We start from the raw sequence: 23,434 nt of genomic DNA, 5'->3' as shown, positions 1-23,434 counted from the left end.
ACTTTCTCACATTCACCTTTCCCATCCAGTTCTCCTTCAGTCAGGAAAGGAACATGCATGTGATATTGGATTTAATATATATTTTAACATGTATAACATATATTGGATTACTTGCCACCTAGGGGAGGGGGTGGAGGGAAAGAGGGGAAAAATTGGAACACAAGGTTTTGCAAGGGTCAACGTTGAAAAATTATTCATGCATATGTTTTGAAAATAAAAAGCTTCAATAAAAAAATAAAATATTGACCTTTTAAAAAAAGGAATATGCATGTATATGTGTGGGTATACAGGGCTGTGGGAGTGTTATCTGACCCTGTCCAGATGCTCTGAAGGGCAGGGTCAAGGACTAGGGCTTGGTATGGTTTATAAACTGTCCAGCATCTCCAGACAGATTGAGTCCCTCACAGGTTCCATCCCAAATACAGTTGTCACCAAGGGAACAGAAAGAGATAGAGGGGCTGCCATATTCCAGAAATGAGTCAGAATAGATTAAATATCCAGTTTGTTATGGAGGGGAGAGAGAGAGAAACTCTACACAATAGGAAAATGCTAAATACTCAGGAACAGATGGGAAATTCATTTCTTTGCTACTATTCAGGTGTTAATAAAAGCATCATAATTTCACCTGAGATAGGCAGCCCTGATAGGAAACATGCAAGCTGAATCTCTGGCTAACGAGCAGACGATACAACTATTTTCTCTGAACATTCTCATTCCTGAGTCTTCCCTTTTCAATTTCCCCCCAGTGGCCCCATTTATTCCTGAGACACAGAGTGAGGAACTCATATCCCAGTGAGTGATAGCATCCACAAGACGCTGCTCATTGCCAACTCCCAACAGCAAGACCTCTGAAATCTGATTGTTCCATTAGGCCATTTGTGGGATCCTGGAAGGTACCAGTTAAGTGGTTACTGACCTGAAGGGGTTCAGAACTCACTAAAGAGACTGTCTAGGATGGAGCTGGGGTCCCACAGCATCCTGACTACTGAAGCCCCATAGTTGGCCAGGGAGGGGGTGAGGGAGGGAGGAGATCCTGAAGCCTTGGATTGGAAAGTGAGTTTCCATATAACAATAGAGCTCAGGCAGCAGGAGGGAAGGGAGGAGAAGACAAAAAAGAAGGTGGAGAAAATGTCAGACCCTGGTGAGATTTTTGAAATCATATACTGTGAACCTCACAATAACTATAACAATAACTAGTATTTATACAGTGTTTTAAGGTTGGCAGTTATATATGTATATGAATATATATATATATATACACATAAAGTTATAGGTATATATCATGCCTATGTGCATGTATATGTGTATATATGTGTACATGTGTGGGTATATAACACACATGTATATACACATATATGCATGCACACATATGTAAATTTGTTTTTCTAATAATCATGAAAGCCTTTATGTGTATATATATACATGAGTGTGTATGACACATACATATATACTTACATACACTCATATGCACATATATGCATACACACACCTATATAATTTTGTTTTCTTAACAATCCTGGAAGGTAGGGGCCACTATCATCCCTTTCTGTAGATGACACAACTGAGTCTCAGAGAATTAGGGGACCTGATCAGAATTTCAATTAGTAAATGTCTGAGGCAGCTGAGTCCAAGCCCAGCATCCTATTTACTAAACCACCTATCTGCCTCTAGAGAAACTGAGGTCACAAAACATCTAAGTGACAGACTGGGTGACTAAGATATAGGACTCAATTTCTACTTTCTTTGCATTACATTGCATTGTATTGTCTCTGAAGTATTAAAGATTGAGGAAGGTGGGGTGGGGTAAGGGTGGGGAAAAAAGGAGAGGGAAATGAGGGAGGGGCAGTATGGTGCAATGGGAAGTACACAATCCTGGAGATCCTGGGATTCAAATCCCAGTTTTGCCTGGGACCAGCTTATATCTTAGGACAAGTTATTCAACTTTTCTGATGGACTTAGGGTCCTTCCTCCATAAAATGAGGTGAATAGATTAGACTAGCTGGTATGGAGCCTGCTCCAGGGCTGAGATTCTGTGATGACTGCAATGCCCAGATGTGGCCTTCCAATGTTTCCAGATTGTCCTGGCTCCAGCAGAAAGATAATGGGATCTGATCTATTTAGCCTTTATTCATCCTACAGATCTCTACAAAGGAAACACTGAGTTGGGAGGGTAGGGGGAAAGGGGGAAATAACCTTAGGAGCATAGCTCTAGGAAGATTCTGGCCCAACCCTCCCCTTTGACAAGTGAGGAAACTGAGGCACAGGGATATTAAGAGTTTGGTTGAATAATTAAGGAAGTACCAGAGATGGCATTAAAACTCAGGTCTTCTGGGAACCAAAAATTTTAGATAATTCTCTGAGATTCAATTTTGTCATCTATAAAAAGGGATGATAGTGGCCCCTACCTTCCAGGATTGTTAAGAAAACAAAATTATATAGATGATGGAAATCCCAATCAACAAGTATTTATGAGTGTCTGTCATGTGCTCTAGACAGGATGTTAGGAGCTAGGAAATACAAATACAAGAACTGAAACAATATCTATACACAAAGAACTTGGTTACATTCTCGTATAATTCAAATAATTCACATAATTCTTTCCAGCACAGTTTGAGTTTTATACAGCTCTTTTCCAGTTCAGCCCATAGCTTTTTCTCTTGTACATCAAAGGCAAGAAGGCTACAAAGCGGGTCACAGATTTAGGAAAAGATCTTAGAGATCATCTAATCCACCTCCTCACTGTGTACAAGATGGGAGGGAGTGATTTGCCCAAGTTGACATAGGTAACATGTGTCCCAATCAGATGTGAACCCTGGAGGGTCCTTGCAAGGTCAGTCTTTTTCTATGAAGCCTCAGTGACTCTCTAAGGCTATCTTCCTCCCTCTGATGATAGTACATGATATGATGAAATTCTTTTAAATCAGCGCTTAGCACAGTGCATGGCACATGAAAGATCATAAAGTCAGTTTTAGAACCGAAATCTGGTCCCAAAATCAACATTCTTTTCATGGCATTTGCTCCTTAGCAAGCCTGCCTCTGTATAATGTTGGTCCAGAGATCAACATTCAGAGATTTAGGATTAAGGGACCTCTGACATCAATGAATTCATTGTCATTTTGACAAAAAAGGTAATTAAGACCCAGACAGGTGACTGACCCCAGATCACACAGATTAGGTTTATGGAATTTTATATCCAGAATAATGAAACTAACCAAACTCCAACAGCTTACAAATGGGGAAACTGAGACCAAGGCAGATGATTTGCTCAAGCTCACACAAGCTAGGATCAGATAATTTCAGGTCTAGAATAGTGAAGGACCTCAGAAACTAATTAAATTCTAGTAGCTTACAGATGGGGAAACTGAGGCCCAGACAGGTGACTTGCTTACACAAATTAGGATGGTAAAATTTCAGGTCTAGAGAAATAAAGAATCTCAGAAACTAACCAAACTCCCACATCTTACAAAGGGGGAAACAGACCTAGACAAATAACGTGCTTAAGCAGATTAGGATGGTAGAATTTCAGGTCTAGAATAGTGAAGGATCTCAGAAAATAACCAAACTCCCACATCTTACAAATGGGGAAACTGAGGCCCAGACGGGTGACTTGCTCATGCAGATTATAGATTTTCAGGTCTAGAGCAGTAAAGGACCTCAGAAAGACTTCGTCTCTCTGATTTCAAAGTTTAATCTTTTCCCAACTATTAGGAAACTGGGGAGAGGAGGCAAGTCCACAGGAGAGTACAGCCAAAGATGCTGCCAGTAAATCACCTGGTATTTATTTAAAGACACCCATCTCTGGGAATTAAAAGTAATTGGGGACCAACTAATGATCTGTGGCAAGTGCATATGGAGAGTGTAATTAGGGGGGTTCCAGTTGCTCTTCGCTCCGATGATCCCCACCCCCTGAATGCTCCAAGTCCGGGGGGAGGGGACTGCCATCTGCAGGCTGCTGCTCGGATTTGGGGAGGGGGGTTTGCTCAGGAAGTAGAAAGTGAAAATGACTTACGACAGCATGGCGAACGTGACCAAGGTGATGGTCAGGCAGAAGATGGAGAGGGAGCAGCCTACATAACTGATGGAGGAGAGCGCCACCTGGTGTCCTCTGGTCAGCTGTGCAGAGAGAGGAAGGTGAGAGGAAGAGGAGTTAGTGAGCCGGTGATGGAGAGCCGGCTGTGAAGGGTGCATCCCGCAGCCCCTCTGCTCCCTGCGGCTTAGGGCTGAGTCCCTCCTCCCCCGAGAGGAAGCCCCCCTTCTCATCCACAGCCAGGGCTCCCCTGATTCTTACACTTTCGCCTGGCCCTAACTCAGGAAACTTGTACCTGAAAGAGACTCAATGACCTTGCTCGTTTCAGGGAAATGATGGGTATTTAATGTTTTCCCGAAATGCCAGACGTGGAGAATATTATGAGGAGGAGAGGAAGGGTTTATGGATCCTAAATGTCTCCTCTGGGATGAAGAATGGGGGAGGAAGGAAGCGAGAAAGGGGAGGGAAAACAGACCCCCATTTTGAGTGCATTTGAATAGATCATTTATTTAACATTTTTCCCTAGTTGCATTTAAAACATTTTTTTTTCATTGTCTTTTAAAACTTTTGAGTTTCGGTTGTCTCCTTCATCCCCACCCCCATTAAGAAACCACATGTGAAGCTATATAAAACTAGTGCATTTGGATCATAATAATAACTGGCATTTCCATATCTTAAGATTTGCAGAACACAGTATATTTGGTTTTTAGAACAATTTTGTGGGTTAGCTTGTTGTCCTGCAATTGTTTCTGACTCTTCATGACCTCATTCGGGATTTTCTTGGCAAAGAAACTAGAGTGGTTTGCCATTTCTTTCTCTGGCTCATTTTACAGATGAGGAAACTGAGGCAAACAGGATTAAAGCTCATAAGGGTCTGAAGCCAGATTTGAATTCAGAAAGTTGAGTCTTTTTTACTGCAGGCCCAGAGATCTATCCTTTGGGCCAATTAGCTGCCCTCCATGAATTAGCTATTACAGATATTAGGGTTCCATTTTATTGTAGAGGAAACTGAGGCTCACAGAAATTAAGTGATTTGTCTCTGATCATTTAACTATCAAACATTGAAGGACAAAGCTTTGTGGTCATACAGCTAGTTAACAACCCAATCTCTTATTAATCAACAAGAGAGAGTAGACTAAAACCCAGGACTTTGATTTGATCTTTTCACCATACAATTAATAATTATTCAATTTAATTTAACAAACATTAATTTATCACCAACTATCTACAAGACAGCATGCTGGGGTGGGGAATATCAGAAGAATGAAATAGTCTTTACTTTCAGTTCTACTGAGATTAAATAAAATGACCCTTCTCTTGCACAATTTGAAATCAGAGAATCTGGGTTCAATTTACCAGCTCTGGAATTTAGGAGCTATGTAACCTTAGGAAAGTCACATGAGCTCTCTGAGCCTCACTTTTCTCATTTGCAAAATGAGGGGGCTAGATTAGATGGTCCTGGTCCTTTCCAGCCTTAGAGCTATGGTAAAAATAATCCTAGAGAATGTACATGTTTATATACTGAGAGGAGATATTTTCAAGAGAGGACAAAGGCTAGCCACAAAAGCTAGTTTATGCAGTGCTAAGATTCCCAGGCCTACAGTCACAAAGACTTGAATTCAAATCCAGCCTCTGACACTTCCAAATTGAGTGACTCTGGGCAAATCACTTTATGCTATTTCTCTCAGTTCCTCATCTGTAAAATGAGCTGGAGAAGAAAAAGGCACTCCAGTACCTTTGCCAAGAAAATCTCAAATGGGGTCACAAAGAGTTAGAATGACTGAACAACTGAAAAACAGCAGAGCTAGCTAAAAGAGCTCATTCCTTCTATCTGTTTAATTAATAATTAATAAACTTTAATAATTAATACTCATTACTGCAATACAAATTTATCCATTGATCAACAATTATTTGTTAAATCCCTATTATACCTTAAGGAAAATGATAACAATAGTTATTATTATTATATTCATATAATACCTTAAACTAGGCAAAGCTCTTTACATGTCATCCACAAACCTTGGAGGTAGATATTATTGTTAGCCCTATTTTACAGAAGAGAGAAACAAGGCACACAGAAGCTCAATAACAGTCCAGAGTAGCACAGTTAGTAAGTAATTTGAGGCAGTTCTTCCTGATTCCAAGTCTAATGTTCTATCCACTGGATCACCTAGCTTCTTAGCTTCTGTCTCATGAAAAAGATAATATGGATACAATTATATATAAAGTAAATGCAAGTTGAAGCACTGACCAACTTAAACTGAGACTGATCAACTTAAGCTGGGATCTGAAGGCAATAAAATCCCAGAATCTCAGGCTTGGAAGAGATGACAGCTGCAAAACAGAATGTAAATTTCTTGAGACCAGGATTTGCTTACTTTTGTTGTTGTTGTTGTTATTGTTCCTACTACATCCATCAAAAAGCATTTATTAAGGGTTTACCATGTACTAATTGGAGGCAGTTAGAAGACTCAGTGAATAGAACCAGGAAGACTGAGCTCCAATCTATCCTCAGACATTTACTAGCTGTGTGACTCCGAGTAGGTCACTTCATCCTGTTTGCCTCAGTTTCCTTATCTGTAAAATGAACTGGAGAAGGAAATAGCAAAACACTCCAGTATCTTTGCCAAAAACAGAACAAAAAAAACATGGATGGTATGGTCCAAAGGGTCACAAAGTTGGACATGACTGAACAACACATATACAGTCACTGTGTTAAGTGTTAGAGATAAAAAAGGGGGGAGGGGAGACAGTCGAAGATCTCAAGGGATCCACAGTGCCAGGTACACAAAAGGCAATTATGCGGCACAGCCTCTAAAGCCCAGCTTGTTAAACTGTGGTTCACAACCCCATATGGAGTCTTATAACTGAATGCAGGGATGGGGAAATTATGATTTATCATCAGTAAATGTTTGGTTTGTATACCTATTTTATATGCCTATAGATTTAGGGTTCCATAAAAATTTCTCAGGTGAAAAGGATTCGTGAGTGGAAAAAAGTTTAAGAAGCCCTAGAACAGAGCACCAGAACTGGAGACAGGAAACCTGAATTCAAATGTGACCTCAGACACATTCTAGCTGGGCAAGTCATTTCACCTCTGCCTCAGTTTACTTATCTGTAAAATGAGGATAATAATAGCAGGTGTTGTGAGGATAAAAGAGATAGAAAGCATTTTCTAAACCTTAAGTGAATGAATTCAGTCCAAACTGCACCGGGATTTAGACCTGAGCAACTCCAAGGGAAACCCAGAGCACATTAGTTCTAGCTCTAATCCTGGCTCTGCTCCTATGTAGGGGTCCCGCTGCAACTCAGTTCCACTCTCCCCCACCCGCAGCCCGGAGATTCAGAGAGAGGCGGACCAGCCCCCAGGGAACCGAAGCTCTGCCTGTCATTTCTGGGGAATCGGTGTTATTGAAGTCTATCTCCTGGAGCAATTGGGCCCCAGCAGGAGGTGTGTCTGTGGACTGAATAATCTAATAGGCCTTTACTCCTGCGAACGTGTGATCCTCCGCTGTGTTAACTAGTGCCGCACCAGAGCAAAACAAAGGCTGCCCCTGGCCTAGAGAAACCCTTTTCTAGCCCTAGGGAGAACCTCGGTTTCAAGCGTAATGATGGGGTTTCGGAAGCAGCCTGGGTAGAGCGGAGGGACGAGCTCCAATCCCCCCTCCACTATCTCTAGCTTCCTGCTGATTTAAAAAACCATTCTGATTTCCCTGGGCCAGCTGCAGACCTTCCGTCGGGCTGTGAATTTCACAGAACTCCGGGGCTCCGGGGCGGGCTGCCGAACGTGGCTGGGAAATGCAGCGGGAGGGAGATGGACAACTGTTGCTATGATACGGGAGACTGCTCAGAAACGGGATGCGCGCTGCCTTTGTCTCGGCCCTAGGATGCTTCCCCACACCGAGACAAAGCAGACGCCTCTCTGGCAGGCCCAGCATCAGAGCCCACATGCCCTGGACCAGAAGAAAGGTTCTTCTCTTAAGTGTTTTGGACTGTTATTGCGCTTCTGTGTGCCTTGTTTCTCTCTTCTGTAAAATGGGACTAATAATAATATCTACCTCCAAGGATTGTGGATGACAAGTCTCCCAGGAGATCAGGATTTCTTTATCTTTGACCCAGAGTTTGGATGAGGATGTACGAGCTGGAAGGAGCCATACTGGATCCCCTTCCTATGTACACAGCCAATAAGGGCATGAGCAGGCAGCTCCTTGCCTGAAAACCTCAAGTGAGAGAGATAGCTTAGTAGAGGAGGGTCAAAGGGGATTTGGAACTGAATTCCTGCTTGGGTTCCAATTCCTGCTTCACTGTTGACTTCCTGTGTGATCATAGGCATGTAATGTAACTTCTCTGGCTCTCTGTCTCTTCCTTTGCAAAATGATAGTACCTGGCATATAGTAGGTGCTTAATAAATGTTTGTTGGGTTAATAGGATGAGACTTTTTAGACTGCTATGAACTCTAAAGTGATTCTTAAAATTCTCCAGAACTCTGGAGAAGTATACTTGAAACAAGGATACTTACAACAAGGTGGAATTGATGAGATGATGGTTCACTAGTTCACATATACTTAGTACTTAGTATGGTAATATAATGGTTCTCTAGTTCATACTTAATCCGTACACTGTAATGATGTAATTGTAATAGGGTATTTAAGCCTGAGAGGACTGGAAATGAGACGTCCATCTTTGCCCATCCTCCTGGTGGCTCTCCTGCCTCCTGCACTCCTCCATTAAGATCAAGGCTGGTCCCAAGGTCCTCCAGAAAGCTAATTCGTTACATTAAAATTACATTAAATGTATACATTAAATTATTATTATTACATTAAAATTATATATTTTATATATAACAATATTAAGTGATAGAATTATACATTATGCAAAATATATTGCATAATATATTGTATTAATTTAAATTAATGCAATATTAATTTTATATGTAATATCTGTATGTTGCTGTTTAGTCATTTTCAGTTTATGTCCAATTATTATCTTACTTTATCCTCAAAACAATCTCAGGAGGAAGGCACTATTATTTCCCCATTTTACCTATGAGGAAAGGAAAACAGACAGAAGGGAGGACATAAGAATTTATTAAATGCCTACTATGTGCCATATAAATGTCTAAGTATTATTGCAACAGAAGTGTCATCATGATCCCCATTTTAGAGCTGAAGAACTGAGACAGAGGTTCAGTAACTTCCTGGGGTCCCACAACTACTAAGTGTCTGAGATGAGATTTGAACTTGGGTTTTCTTACAGGTGTCTCTCACTGTACTACCTAGCTGCCCCAGTAGAAATGGCATCAGTGTCATTTGTGGATGTCAACTATTGCTTTCTCAAGAAACCCTTTGCATTTTGTACAGCGCTCATAGTTAGGAACTTTTTTGGTTACAGAGCTTTAGTCTACCTTTTTTGCCAGTTCCACTCATCCTCTTACTTCTGCCTTCTTTGACCAAGCAGAACAAATCCAATCCCTCTTCCAGATTAGAGTTCAGAGTATGGCACAGTACCCAGCCTAAAATAGATTCTGAATGGCTTCAACCCATCCTCCTATGATATGAACTCCAGATCTTCTGTCAGCCTGATTCTCCACTTTGATAAGTCTCCAGGGTATCAAGGTATTATCCTGAAATATAGTCCAGAACCAAACTCAAAAACCCAGATGTGGCCTGGCCAGATCAGAACCCATAGAATCCATCACTGACTTGTTCCTGGAAGTTAGACCTCTCTCGATAAGGGTCAAGATCATATAGCTTTTTCTTTTGGCTACCATATCATACAGCTGATTTATATTGAGCTTGAAATCCATTAAAATCTCCAGACCACAGCTAGGAAAGAGAAGGAACTTCTGTCTTCCCAAATCTGTCATTTCCAAGAGATTCTGTCTCATAGTCTCTCTCAATCTCTTCTCATCTTCTACTGTACCTGTTTTACAGAATATCGAACCATCCTTTCTTCTACCCTAAAACCTTCCTGTCCTTCCTGATTCTGATCTATTTATTCTCCAACTCATCCTCTGCACAGCTTACCTGAGTAATCTTCCTAATGCTCTGCTTAGATTATGTCACTCTTCTCTCCAAAAGAATTAGCTCCCCAAATGGCACCTTAGGCCATTCATAATCTTATTGCAAAACACATATCCAGTCTTCTCTTGCCCATCCTTCAAAGAGCTGCTATAGTTCTGTCCATTCCATGTAACCTTCTGTGACCCTTACCTTCCCTACATCAGAGAAGGTGATCACTTTCTGTTCCTCATCATCATCATCACTTGCCAATGACTCTTTTATGATCACTAATCAATAAGTTCTTTTTAAATTAATTAACTAATTAATTTGATATTTTCCCCAGTTACATTCAAAATATTTTTTCACATTTGTTTTTAAGATTTTTGAGTTCTAGTTTCTCTCCCTTATCTGCACCTACAATTAAGAAATCACATGTGAAGCTATGTGAAACATTTTCACAAAATTCAAGTTGTGAAAGAAAACATAGGTTTCCCATCCTAATAAAAATATCACTTATCTCATTAAATCATTGTGTATCTCAGGCCTCTGTGGAGGATTTTGCTATTAAATCAGAGGTCTGAGATCTCTATCAGTGAATGTAGTTTCCCATTCTGACAAGATCACAGTAACTTTCCACAAGTGGGTTTATAAAGCACTTCAGAGACACCTATCTCATTTACACAGCTAGGTGACTTGATAAATAGAGTACCAATCTGGAGTCTAGAAGAACTGAGTTCAAATCTGGCTTCAGAAAATTACAAGCCATATGAACTTGAGCAAGTGACTTAGCCTCTGTTGGCTTCAGTTTTCTCATCTATAAAATGGGAATAATAATGTCACCTACCTCCCAGAATTATTGTAAAGTCCAGATGAAATAATAATTGTAAAGCATATATTATAGCATCTGACACATAAAAGACACTATATTAATGCTAGCTATTTTTTTAATTTTTATTTGCTTCTTGCAACAACTCAATGTGATAGGCATTCTAGGTGCCCAATTTATTATCTAAGACTTGTATGACTTTTTCATGATTATCACCAATTATCACGGAAATCAGAGCTAGAATCAAACTCTCTGTGAATTCATTGTACCCATTGCCATCTTCTGATATCTTGAGAAACTCTACCATTTATGGTCTGGAACAGTATCAGTGACTTGGAATTTCAGAGAAGAGATTGCTGTTCAGCAGAGCATTGGGTAGCTAGGAAACCACCCAGCCACTGATCTCCTGACTCCAAGGAGCTTAAAAACAATCTATAGAACAAACAGGCATTAACCAACAAGAAAATTGGACCAATAAAGCCTCGTAGTAAGGAAGGAACTGTGGGCACTATGGGCAGACATGCAAGAGTCAAAGGGATTAGTCAGAGAGGCCAGTTAAGTCAGACAAATAGTGATCATGGTCCCTACCTTTCTGAGTCAGACAGTGAAATGTAGAGTGAGAAAATTCAATAATTCAACCAACATTTACTAAGGTACCTTCTACAGGCAAGGCCAGAGGTAATGGATTGTAGTGCCTTGGAGGCAAGAAGAACAAGGTTCAAATTCTATCTCTGATTCCTATTTGGCCACTTGACCATAAATAAGTCAAAATTTCTCAGTGTCCCCAGGCAACTAGAGAAGTTACAGTCTGAGTTCATGGCCTATTTCAGTAGGAGCTTCATATCATTAAACTCAGGCTTGTACTGAAAAGTAAAATAATCCCCCTAAAACATACAAGTCCCATTTTGGACATGACACAAAAGAAAACCAGTTCTTTCCCTCAAAAAAATTGAAATTCTTCCCTCCAATAAGGCAGTGTTCTATCCATCTGTGAAAGAAGGGATGCTAGATATATACAACCAATCAACATGGATTTGTTAAGCACCTACAACATGCCAAGAGCAGTATGTTGTGGTAGAGACACTTGATTTCTCAGGCTCTAGGCCATTCTCTATATAAGCTTTAGCAAATTCACTGGCCTGCATTGATAGATGGAATTTCTTCAGAAGGGAGTTTCAGTCTAGACCAGTAATAATTATAGGTAACATTTATATCTGCTGACTATGTGTTAGGCCCTGTATTAGGTGCTTGGAGAAATAACTGAATTTACAAGGAGTCTAAAAGCTCACAGTCCAGCTGTCTAAAAGAGATCTGCTAGGAGATCTCTGGAAGTCTTCAAGCACAAGCTGGATGGCCATTTGTTGGATATGTAATAGTGAGGATTTCTTTTGGATATGAAATAAACTAAATGACCAGTGAAGTCCCTTCCAATCTCAAATACTGTGGTTTTGTGAATTATCTGATTTTAAGTTGTACCTTAGAAACTATCACCTCCTTACAGATGAATAAACTGAGGCTAACTGAGGCAAGAAGCTCAAGCAGCAGATTTGCCTGAGGTCAAAGAATCAAAGCATACCAAAGGTACCAAATCATAAATTCAAACCGACTTCATCTAATTCCAAATCCAGGGATGTTTCCTTGCTATGTCCTATGGACAGTGTTGTCACCAGACAGAATCTTCAAGCCCAGAGCATCCAGCCTGGAATAGCATCCACCAATACCTTATTGGGTTATTCAGGGCTCTAGTATCTCATCAGCAGAAGGGGAATAATCATCCTCACTCTCTTACTAATTCATAGATTGTCAGAATTGTTGAGTTTTCCCCTAGCCCATCCCTACACACACACACACACACACACACACACACACACACACACACACACACACACACACATATACACTCCCTGCTTCATTTTTCTCCCCTCTGAGATTCTGAAGCCTGGACCTGGCCATGGATGAAGCTCAGGGGGAGCCCAGCAGTCAAGCCTGGATCACTTGGTTATTTGTTTATTGCCGTTAGAGTCTTGGCAAGGACCTTTGTTACCCTAGATAAAGCCTTTTCTGGCAGGGAACAGACTTGTTCCTTTTGCCCTGAGTTTAGGCTTCTTATAAACTTTCACGTTTTATTAAATGAAAATTCATATTAAAGGCCAAAATGGAACTCTCCTGTTCTCCAATGAGTCTAATGGAAAACCAGGACTCTCACCCAAAAACTCCATCCCAAAGCCCACTTGGCTCTAGGCGTCTTCATTTTCCCCATCCCACCCCATCCTCACCCCCTTCTGCAAAGTTTCTGCTAATTCCAGTTTCTATAAAAAACCTCCAGGGATTAGACTCTTTCCAAAAGTGGCGTTCTCACTAAAGGTATTTACTGGAAGAGTATATGTATGAACCTAGCCAGTGCTGCACCTTGGTTCCTCCATTCAATTTCATGAAATTCAACAAATACATCATGTAAGCATTAGCACTGAAGTCCAAAATCCAATATACAAATCCTGGCTCTTCCAGTACCACATGGCAAGTCAGTTCACCAAAATGAACCTCATCTATAAGTTGAGAAGATTACATTTGACATCTTCAAAAGGTTTCTTTTCAAATCTGGATCTAGACTCCCAAGCTTTAAGCATGTATTGATTAAACCACCATATTAGACCCTAGGGATTGCAAAAACAAGAGGAAAAATAATTTCTTCCTTTAAGGAACTTCTGTTCTATTGGATGCTGCAATGACTAAATGACTGTCCCCAACCTCTAAAATAATGAAGATTGATTTGATTCCTTCATTCCTTCATTCAATAAATATTCATTAAGAATCAATTATGTGACAGATACTGTGCTAAGAAGCAATGGGAATATGAAAGGAATCAAAAGACAGTCTTTGCCCTCAAAGTGTCTACAATCTAATCTACACATAGTTTCTACAAGAATGGTTTGTAAAGATTAAATAAAATTATGTATGGAAAGGGCTTTGAAAACTCCATGAAAGCACTACTAGTTGCAATTCATATCAAATATGGATGGGGGTAGGGATAACTATGGAATAAAGGAGAGAGGAAGATTAGGAATATGGAAGTATGGTGATATTTTCAATGGAATTCAGGAAATTTTGGAGATGTTTTAAAGATATGGAATTAGAAGTACCTATAGAAGTTTAATGTGTAGAAGCTAATGGGAGAGTAGAATGAATTTTCTCATTTTTCAGATTAATATCACATAAAATTGGGATTGGATGATTTATTATAGTCTTTCTCCTATTATCTTTCCTTTTGTCTCGCCTTTCTTCCCTTCTTCCTTTTACTTCATTCTTTATTCTCTCCTTCTTTTTCATCTTCATCTTCTTCCCTTTTCTCCTTCCTTCCTTTTTCCTCCTTTCCTTTTCTTAGTCATTCCTTCTTTCCCATGGAATTTTACCATGTTTCCTCTATCCTTTTTTATTTTCTTTTCCTTGCCCCTTCCTTTCCTGCCTCTTCTTTTTTTCCTTTTTTTCCTCCCACTTCTCTGTCTTCTCTCATTCTTCCTTCTTTCCTTTTCTATCTTTTCCTTCCTCCTCTCCTTTTCTCTTATTTCTTCTCTCTTCCTTCTTTTCTTTCCTTTCTCCTTCCCTTCCTGTGTCTTCCTCTTTTCCTTTCCCTTTTCTTTCTTCTTTAGTCCTTGCACATTCCTTCCCTCTAGCTATTAAGGAATCTTAAGAAAAAAGAATCAGAGAAGGTTAAGTATGTTTTTAATCCCATTTTTACAGCATTTCATGCATAAAAGTTGTCTTACGAATATTTTTGGTAGTTGAGTTTGTCTCTATCTTTCACTAGGACATTCATTCCCAGGGGGCAGATATTATGGGTTAGATTTGGTTGTGTTGGTGTTTTTTTTTTAATATCCTTCAGCAGAGATTCAAAATGATAACAAATCAAACTTATCTCTCCTAGATAATGTTCTCCAGTCTGCAGAATATTCAAAGAGTAATGGATTGTTACCCAAAATGTTTAGCTTGTTCAAGAAAGCTTTTTGCTTGGATATTAAAGAATCACAGAATCTCAGAGTTGTAAGTGTCTCACTGACCATCTGGTCCAAACCATACAGGACCAAGATCCTTCCCTACAATATCTTCAATAATAATTTGGCTTCTACTTGCACTGGAAGGAAAGAGTGAGGTCCCAGTAAAAGGCTGTGAAGTACTATTTAAGTGTTTCTGGGGAGGGGTAATTTACATACCCTACCATTGATTCAGTCTGGGTACCTGAGAATCCTAAGACTCAGTACAGCTAGCCTGTGTTGACAATACCTAGGATCATAGATTTACAGATTTACTTATATTGGTACAATCTTACATCTAGGGAATAGCAAACCACTATAGCATCTTTGCCAAGAAAATTTCAAAATGGAGTCACAAAGAGCCAGCTATAAACTAAAGTGATTAAACAAGAACACAAATATCTATGACTGGAAGAGACATCAATGGGCATCTTGTTTATTGCCCCCCACTGGGGGATGTTAAGTAGAAATGTTCAAGATCATCTAGATATTTACTAAATGGAAAATCTTAAATTTGTACCTGGATCCTCTGATTCCAATCAAATGTACTTCCCAGGGTCCTATTGGTTACTTAACTCTATCTTGTTACTCAGTTGTATCCAACTCTTTTTGACCCAATTTGGAGTTTTCTTGACAAAGAAAGAAAGGAATGAGTGAACTGTCATTTCCTTTGCTAGTTCATTTTGCAGATGAGGAAACGGAGGCAAACAGACTTATGGAACTTGCCTAAGAGCAAACAGCTAGAAAGTGGCTGAGACCAGATTTGAACCCAGGAAGATGAGCTTTCCTTATTCCAGGCCTAGCACTCTCTCCACTGTGGCACCAGCAGCCCTTCACAGTGACTATTGTCCTCCAGGATGATCTTCTTTCAAATCTATTAAAATTCAACAGATTTGAAAGAGGAGGAAGGGATTAAGACAATTTCTACCCAGATTTAAGCAGAAGATGAGAACTAAGGACTTTCTAGAAACTGACTCTTCTTGACAACTGTAGATTTACCTTGTTCCTTTTTTCAGGTATTGAATCTTTAAGAATTTTAATTATTGAAGGGTAGCTCAGTAGATAAGCACTGGCCCTGGATTCAGGAAGACCTGAGTTCAAATGTGATCTCAGACACCTAACACTTCTTAATTGTATGATTCTGGGCAAGTCACTTAACCCCAATTACCTCAAAAAGAAAAAAGAAAAAAAAGGAAAAAGAATTTTAATTATTGAGGCAGGAGAAGTGTGTGTGTGTGTGTGTGTGTGTGTGTGTGTGTGTGTGTGTGTGTGGTGGGGGTGGGAAGTGTCAATTTTATCATTTATCCCCAAACAACCATCTGTTTCACTTAGGATCCAGATTCTCTTCTCCCCTCTTCCCCTTCTGCCAGGATGCAAAATGAAGCTGGATATTAAAGCATTCTGCACACTCCAGCCTGGCCTTGCCCATCTGTAATTTTGAACCTATTCACTGTGATGGGTAGACAATTCTAATCTTTTACTGTCTCCTACTCAGAGAGGTGAACTTTCCGTGGGATCCTGACAGGGCCTGAGCCCTACAGCCCCTACCCCTTCCCTTAACCAAAAAATCTTAAAATCTCCTCAACCTGTCTTTCTCTTCCTCCTCCCCTACCACGTGGCTGTCTGAAAGAAACCCCGGAAGGGAGGCTTAAACCCAAATAGCTTAACGAGAAACATTTATTGCTTAAAAATCCAGAATCAATGGACCTTTGCAGTTTTACCTTTAAAGGGCAATCTGATTCTAATTAGAAAAGAAATGAATAATTAACTCTGACAGGAGTGGATGGTCCAGATACATGAAAATCCTGACCCCCCACCAATGAGACAAATGTTTCTAATTGCCTCCAGGAAGACTGCTAACCCTGAGCCTGGTGAGGCTTTCTTTGAGTTAGACAATGTGTATATATAGCCTAATAATAATCCCTCGTATTAGTTCCCCATATGCCCACATGTTTTATTGAGGGATGGAGGAGACTTTACAAATTAACATGTTGATTGCAGCTTCTTGCTCTGGATTTTGGGGCAGCCCTCTAGGGAGCCCTGAAGCTTCTCCAAAGGATCCTGAGATGCATGGATGGAGCTAGATAACTGGGGGTGAGGGGAGAACCATACTAACTCCCCCAGCATCCCCATCAGGAATTCTGCTGCTCAGAACTGCCTGCCCTGTAGCTGAGCAAAATATTGCAACTGAGGTACCCAGGGATGTCTCTCTGAATCTCCAGCACTTCTGAAAAAATTGGGGAGCAGGGCCCCCACACCACCTAGAAGAGGCTGGGAACCCTGAAAGGGGGCAACCAGATTTGCTTTTCCACTCCTCTCCTTTGCCCTAGGCCTTCCAGGGCTGCTTTTCATCTTCCTGAGCATCATTTTCCCTGTGAAAAACTAAGCAGTGTGCTGTTACTGCTTGCCTTCCTCAGGAAGTGGGAGGAGGGGGAGACACCATTCCTCCAAGTGTGCAGAAGGCTTTGCTGGGATATTAATTAGAACCTTAAGAGGCACTTGTGGAAGCAGGAGCCCTGGGAATGATGTCAGGACACAACAGGGGCCTTTTTCATTAAACCTTTCACACAGAGAGGTGTTTTTCTTTGAAAATAACTACAAGGGAAGAACACAGGTTAGAGATATCAGGAGTGATACTGGTTTAGGACATGTCTGAGGCAGTTTTCCTAGCAGACTCATTTTTGCAAGAAGATAAGCAGAGACACAGACTCCCTTTCCTTCCTGTCTTCCTTCAAGGTAAATAGCACATTTTCTCTGCTCTTTTCTTTCAGGACTAGGGCCAGGTATTAGAGAAGAGACAGATCACTCCCTAATGTGCCCCCTTGCCTCTATTCCAGATATCCTTTCAGCTGCAAATTTATCATCCTGTGGTTCCCCAAGGAAAGTCCCCTATTTTGATCTGAGTCAATCTAATCTTTTTTTTCACCTTAACAGCATTAAATGGAGAACACTGCACAAAGCCTGCAGGCAACTTGGTGCCCATGGAAACATAATAAAACCAGAAATGGGGGCCTGTAAAAAGACAATGGTATTAACCTAGCTTTGTACTTACTCAAATCCAAGACCCAAAGCAGCTCAGAGGCCCCCCCAAAACTGCTCAGTCTGAAATTTGTATTTGTAAGGTTGATTTCATTCGCAAAACCCCAGTCCCATCCAAAATGGAATCTAAAGGCCCAGGATACCCACAAGGTATTGGGAAACATTACAAGGGCTCTCTTAACTCTTTGTCAAATAGCTGCCTGGTTCATTAGACTATGTATGATTCTGTATAATTACTCAAGCAGGTAATTTTACCTTATGCGAACTCAGTCCGACTTTTAGTTTTCAGTTAGGCAGGTGATTCATAGCTTTAGTTATAACTAAAGAATTGTTAACTGCTTTTATCAAGGAGATTTTCTAGTCACTGTGCCGTGGCAGACAAGAACCAAGATGGACACTAGACACGATAAAGACATGAAATTCAAAATTTTTTAGCAGAAAGCTGGAAGCTCTGAGACCAGCAGATGGTCTTCTGATGATTTTTCTGATGAGAGAGCCATAGAGGGTTGCCCATCATATCTCTCCAGCCCCAGACACAAGACCATGGTTCGCAGACATTTTGCCCGCTATTTATTTGTTGGATGGTGCTGATTTGCACCTTGGCACCAGAGTCTGAATCTCCAAACTAATTTTTAGATTTTTAAAAATATTTTTTAAATATCTTAAGTTTTCTCACCTACAAAATGGCAGCATCAAGCTAGAGAATATCTAATATCCCTTTCTACATATATTCTTTGATTCTGGGCTCAGATTGAGGGATAGATCTCCCCTACCCTCATTATTATCTTATCAATTAGCTTCCTGAGTCTACGGGGCTATATTGTTCTCATCTGTCTATCCTGATAACCTTGAAACACCTTCCACCCAGACCACTAGGGAGAAGCAGTAATGATAGCTGACATGTATATAGCATTTTATAGTTGACAAATGGCTTCCACATGGATGTGGTTTTATCAGTGGAAACAACATTAAATAAGATGCATTACGATTGGCTTTACACCTATACCCTAAGGACCATAGGGCCTCTCTGTCTGATTTGTAGTTAAAACCTCTTATCTAGGTTTTCCTCCATTAACAGAATATGTGCTCCTTGTAAGCAGGGACGACAGCTGAGGCAGAAGGCTCGAGAAAAATGGGCTGGCAAAGGGAGAGAGCATGGCATGAAAAGGTTGCTTTCAAAGGTCAGCTGTGCTGGCCCCAACCTGGTCCGGACTCCAACCACAGGCCATCTGTGGAGAGTCTGCAAATAGCTGTAGCCATGGGTGTCTCTCCAGTTGCACAGGGACACTTTGTAATTTTCGTTTCCCACACCCACGTTCTACCCTTTCTCCCAGAAGCCTGGCTTGGAGTGGTTCAAGGTGGGTTTCTATGCTAAGACTGACTGACCACAGAGAACAAGGTACTATAATCATCCTGCCAGGCTGGAAGCTGCTCCCTGCCTGGAAGGTAGCATCATGAAGGCGTGGGAGCTCTCTGGGGAAACTAAGCAACAATTTAAGGAAATTACAGTTATTCCTTAAAGGTACACTTTCTGGCTGGGTGCTTGTTTACAAGAGATAGAAATATTCTTGGAGGCTCTGATTTGCATCTGGGGACTTTCTCTCCCATTTCTAGGTATTTGGTTGTCATCTTGCTTATCCTGACTCCTTCTGGACTGCCAGAACCTCCTGAAATGACTCCCTGGGTGACTTAATTCACTCAGCTCATCCTAAGAGCATGTTGTTCTGATGAGAGAGCCATGGAAACATGGATACAAGACCATGGTTCATACTGCTGCCATCAAATCAATAGCTGTTTTATTTCAGGAATGGTCATGTCAAATCATAATCCTATTGCTCCCATCCCTATGACCCCATATATCCCATCCCATAACCATCCCTATGATTTCTCAAAAAAAAAAAAAATCAGGTCTCTCTAACCACTATTCCTTGATATTTATCATCTTCCTTCACTATAGTGTAAACTTCTTTAAAATAATTCTTGCTTTTTATATCTGTATCCCCAAAGCCTGTAAGATATATGTTTTGAATACTACTCAGTCACTACTAACTCTTTATAACTCCATATGGGATTTTCTGGAGTGCTTTGCTGTAAAGTTCTGTTGTCTCCAGAGACTGCCGATCGCTCTCTGGGAGGAGATCTGCTGTCTCAACTCAATCTCTCAGCTGCCAACTCTGACCTAGAGTAGAGACTCTTCCTCCAGAGAGCCACCCCAACTCTGGCCCAGACAAGACTCTCCCCTTGCTCAATGTTACTTCTTTTATCCTCCCAGAGAATGGGCGTGGAATAACTCAGGGGTTTCTGGGAAAAAAAATTCTTCACCCAATGAACTTGCTCCTCCTAAACATGTAAGCTCCTCCCCAGGAGTTCACAGGTGGGAACTAGAGAATTGTTAAATACCTACTTAGCACTTAGTAAGAACCTATCATCTCATTATCTCATTAGCACTTAGTAAGAACCTAACATCTCCCCCTTTCTTTTGATTTAGAACATAGGGTGGTCATGAAAACATAAATCCATGAATATGGGAGGCATTACACATAATTACATAGATTATATAAACACATAGTAACATAATACATGCTAGAAGTATGTAACAAATAACATGATCAAATAATAATAAATTGAGAATTTATAAATGTCCATAAGTCCATTGTCCATTAGTCTCATCTTGTGTTAGGAAATCTAATGATTCCTGCTGGTTTTAAAGTTCTTTATCAGTCTTCTTATTAGCCATGCTCTTTCAGTGTCAGATGTTTCTTAGATTTTCTCCTTTGTTTTGAGGTCTTTCTCTTTTTCTGTCTCTCTCCGATGGACAAGGCGAATATGACTCGTTGGCACCCATCTGACTCCTTCTCCTGCTGAAGAAAAACAAGCAAATCCTCTCCCCCAGGCAGTTAACCTATCTGGTCCCTTCCATTCACCTGGCAATTTTCTAAGGACAGTGGAGCTGCTCGCACTGGACACTGCCCTTCTGGTGGGTTATAAAACCTGTCTGCTGGAGCCAGTGCATCTTTGTCAAAAATTAGAAAATTAATGATATAGAGAACTAAATTTAGAAGTTCCCTAGGGCTACCTGTGGCTCCCCCTTTCTTTTGTTTTTGTAGGAGTGTCTTAATGTCTCTGTTTCTTCTCTCTACTATTGCCTGACCTTGCAGATTAAAAGGTATTCCAGTTGTGTATAAAATCTTATACTGTGCACAGAAGTGCGCAAAATGTTTAGAACTATATGCAGGTCCATTATCTGTTTTTATTTCTTGTGGCACACCCTTAATTGCAAATGCTTGGATAAGGAATTCAGTGACCACTCAGGCTGTCTCTTTTGCTGTTGGCACTGCAAAAGTGAATCCTGAAAAGGTATTTACTACCACGTGGATGAAAGACAGACAACCAAAAGATTTATAATGGGTCACATCCATTTGTGAGATTTCACTGGGTCTCAAACCATGAGGATTCTTCCCTGGAGGGAGTGTAGGAGGGTGGAAAGGAAGGCAAGCTGGACAGCTTTTTACTATGCTCCTAGCTTCCTCTCTTGTTATTCCAAATTGTAAACGTAAAGCTCAAGCAGCCTGATGATATTTAGAATGAGATTCTTGTGCTTCCTGAAATAAAGGACTACTGGCTAACATGGTTAGAAGGCTATCTGCCTTTGAATTACCATCAAAAATGGGACCTGGAAGTCCACTATGGGAGTGGACATGCAAGATATAAATCTTACCTGGATGCTTTCTCACTCGCTCTTGAAGTTCCTTAAAGAGCTGATATATATATTGGAGGCTACAAATTTTATTTGGGCTGTGGCAATTCTTTACACTACACCTACTGAATAGGCTGAATCAGTAATTATATTTACGTCTCCTGGGTAATAAGTAAGAGCTAGCATAATAGCAAATAATTCATTCCATTGAGGGGACTGAAAAGGAGTCCTGACTACTCTCTTTATGGTTAAATCATGAGAGTATACAGCACAAGTATTTTCTTTGGAGGCATCTGTAAAGATTGTTGGTCCTTTAAGAGGAACCTTAGAAACCTTTTCTTCAAAAATCCATCACCAATTATGTAGTAGCCGGGTTATCTTTAATGGAGATCCATGTGCAAAATTTGGAGCGGTGGCCAATAAAATTTGCCATTCTGGGATGGTCTCACAGCATACATTAATTTGTGCGTTAGTATAGAATGTGTATGTCTTATCAGATCTTATCCCAGATAATTGTATTACTCTCTTAATAACCTTTAATAAAATTCTAGCCACAAGCACTGGGTAAGGAGTAAGGCTTTGTTCTGGTTGTGCTGGGAGGTTCACACACTCTACCACACTGTCTCCTTGATGAAGGACTGCTGTGGGTGCCTCTTTTGTAGCAAAATGTAGCAAAAAAGATATTAGGTTCTTACTAAGTGCTAAGTCGGTACTTAACAATTCTCTAGTTCCTGCCTTTAGGGGAGTTTTACCCCTGTGAACTCCTGGGGATGAGCTTACATATTTAGGAGGAGCAAGTTCATTGGTTGAAAAATTTCTTCCCAGAAGCCCCTGAGTTACTCCACACCCATTCTCTGGGAGGATAAAAGAAGACACCATTGAGCAAGGGGAGAGTCTTGTCTGGGCCAGAGTTGGGTCAGCTCTCTGGAGGAAGAATCTCTGCTCTAGGTCAGAGTTGGCAGCTGAGAGATTGAGTTGAGACAGCAGATCTCCTCCCAGAGAGTGATCGGCAGTCTCTGGACACAACAGAACTTTACATATTGGCGCCCAATGTGGGGCAAGGACTTTTGCTTATCCTGACAAGGACTTATTCTGAGCCCTTCAGAGGAGCTATACTGGACCATTACACTTTGCCATTTCCTTCTCCAGTTCATTTGACAGATGAGGAAACTGAAATAAATAGGGTTAAGTGACTTGATCAGGGTCACACAGCTAGAAAGTATCTGAGGCCATATTTGAACTCAAAAAGATGATCTTCCTAATTCTAGTCCTGGTATTCATCAGGTTACTCAAGGCATGTACATGCCCCATGGTAAATGTCTAAGGAATCTTTTTTTGTTCATTTATTATAGGAGGTAAATTCCCTCACTGGGCATTTTCTTTTGTCCTCCCCTCCTTGAAAGGAGGGCTGAAGCTGCTGGTTTCTTCTGTCCTTATGAGGAACGTGTCTTCCTGAAGTCTATAGAGGTTACCCACTATCATGATTCATGTGGCAACTTTCCCAATCTTAGGATTAGAGAATTGTAGAGTTGGAAGGCATATTGGCTCTATTTTCCAAACCAAAAATGGACACACAGTCTAATCACTCTCCCTCCAACAAGTTTACTTTGTATTTATATGATTGAACAAAAGACAAACAAAACTGTCTCTGAGTAAAGTTGATCCAATGGAGACCCAACTGAACTGCTCAGTTCACCAATTGACCAATTGAGCAATACATCTTTCCTCTCTTTCTCTCTACTCCCCCTTCCTTTTCTGTCTCTCCTTCTCCTCTTCCTCCTCCTTGTCTTCCTCCTCCTCCCCTTCCTCCTCCTC

General features: G+C 40.7%; 1 protein-coding gene across 2 annotated transcripts in view; it reads right to left on the bottom strand.

The window, feature by feature from the left end:
- ADGRD1 (adhesion G protein-coupled receptor D1) overlaps positions 1 to 23,434 on the bottom strand; it is a 435,558-nt gene that overhangs the window by 129,529 nt on the left and 282,595 nt on the right. For both annotated transcript variants that reach the window (XM_074299712.1, XM_074299710.1), the window contains one exon: positions 4,010 to 4,113. In XM_074299712.1, coding sequence (XP_074155813.1) covers positions 4,010 to 4,113 — 104 coding nt within the window. The remainder of the gene's footprint in view (positions 1 to 4,009; positions 4,114 to 23,434) is intronic.

This window comes from Sminthopsis crassicaudata, chromosome 1 (assembly GCF_048593235.1).
Source record: "Sminthopsis crassicaudata isolate SCR6 chromosome 1, ASM4859323v1, whole genome shotgun sequence".
In the NCBI taxonomy this organism is placed as follows: Eukaryota; Metazoa; Chordata; class Mammalia; order Dasyuromorphia; family Dasyuridae; genus Sminthopsis; species Sminthopsis crassicaudata.
The sequence above is the reverse complement of the archived record's forward strand: the minus strand, read 5'-3'. Positions and strand labels throughout refer to the sequence as shown.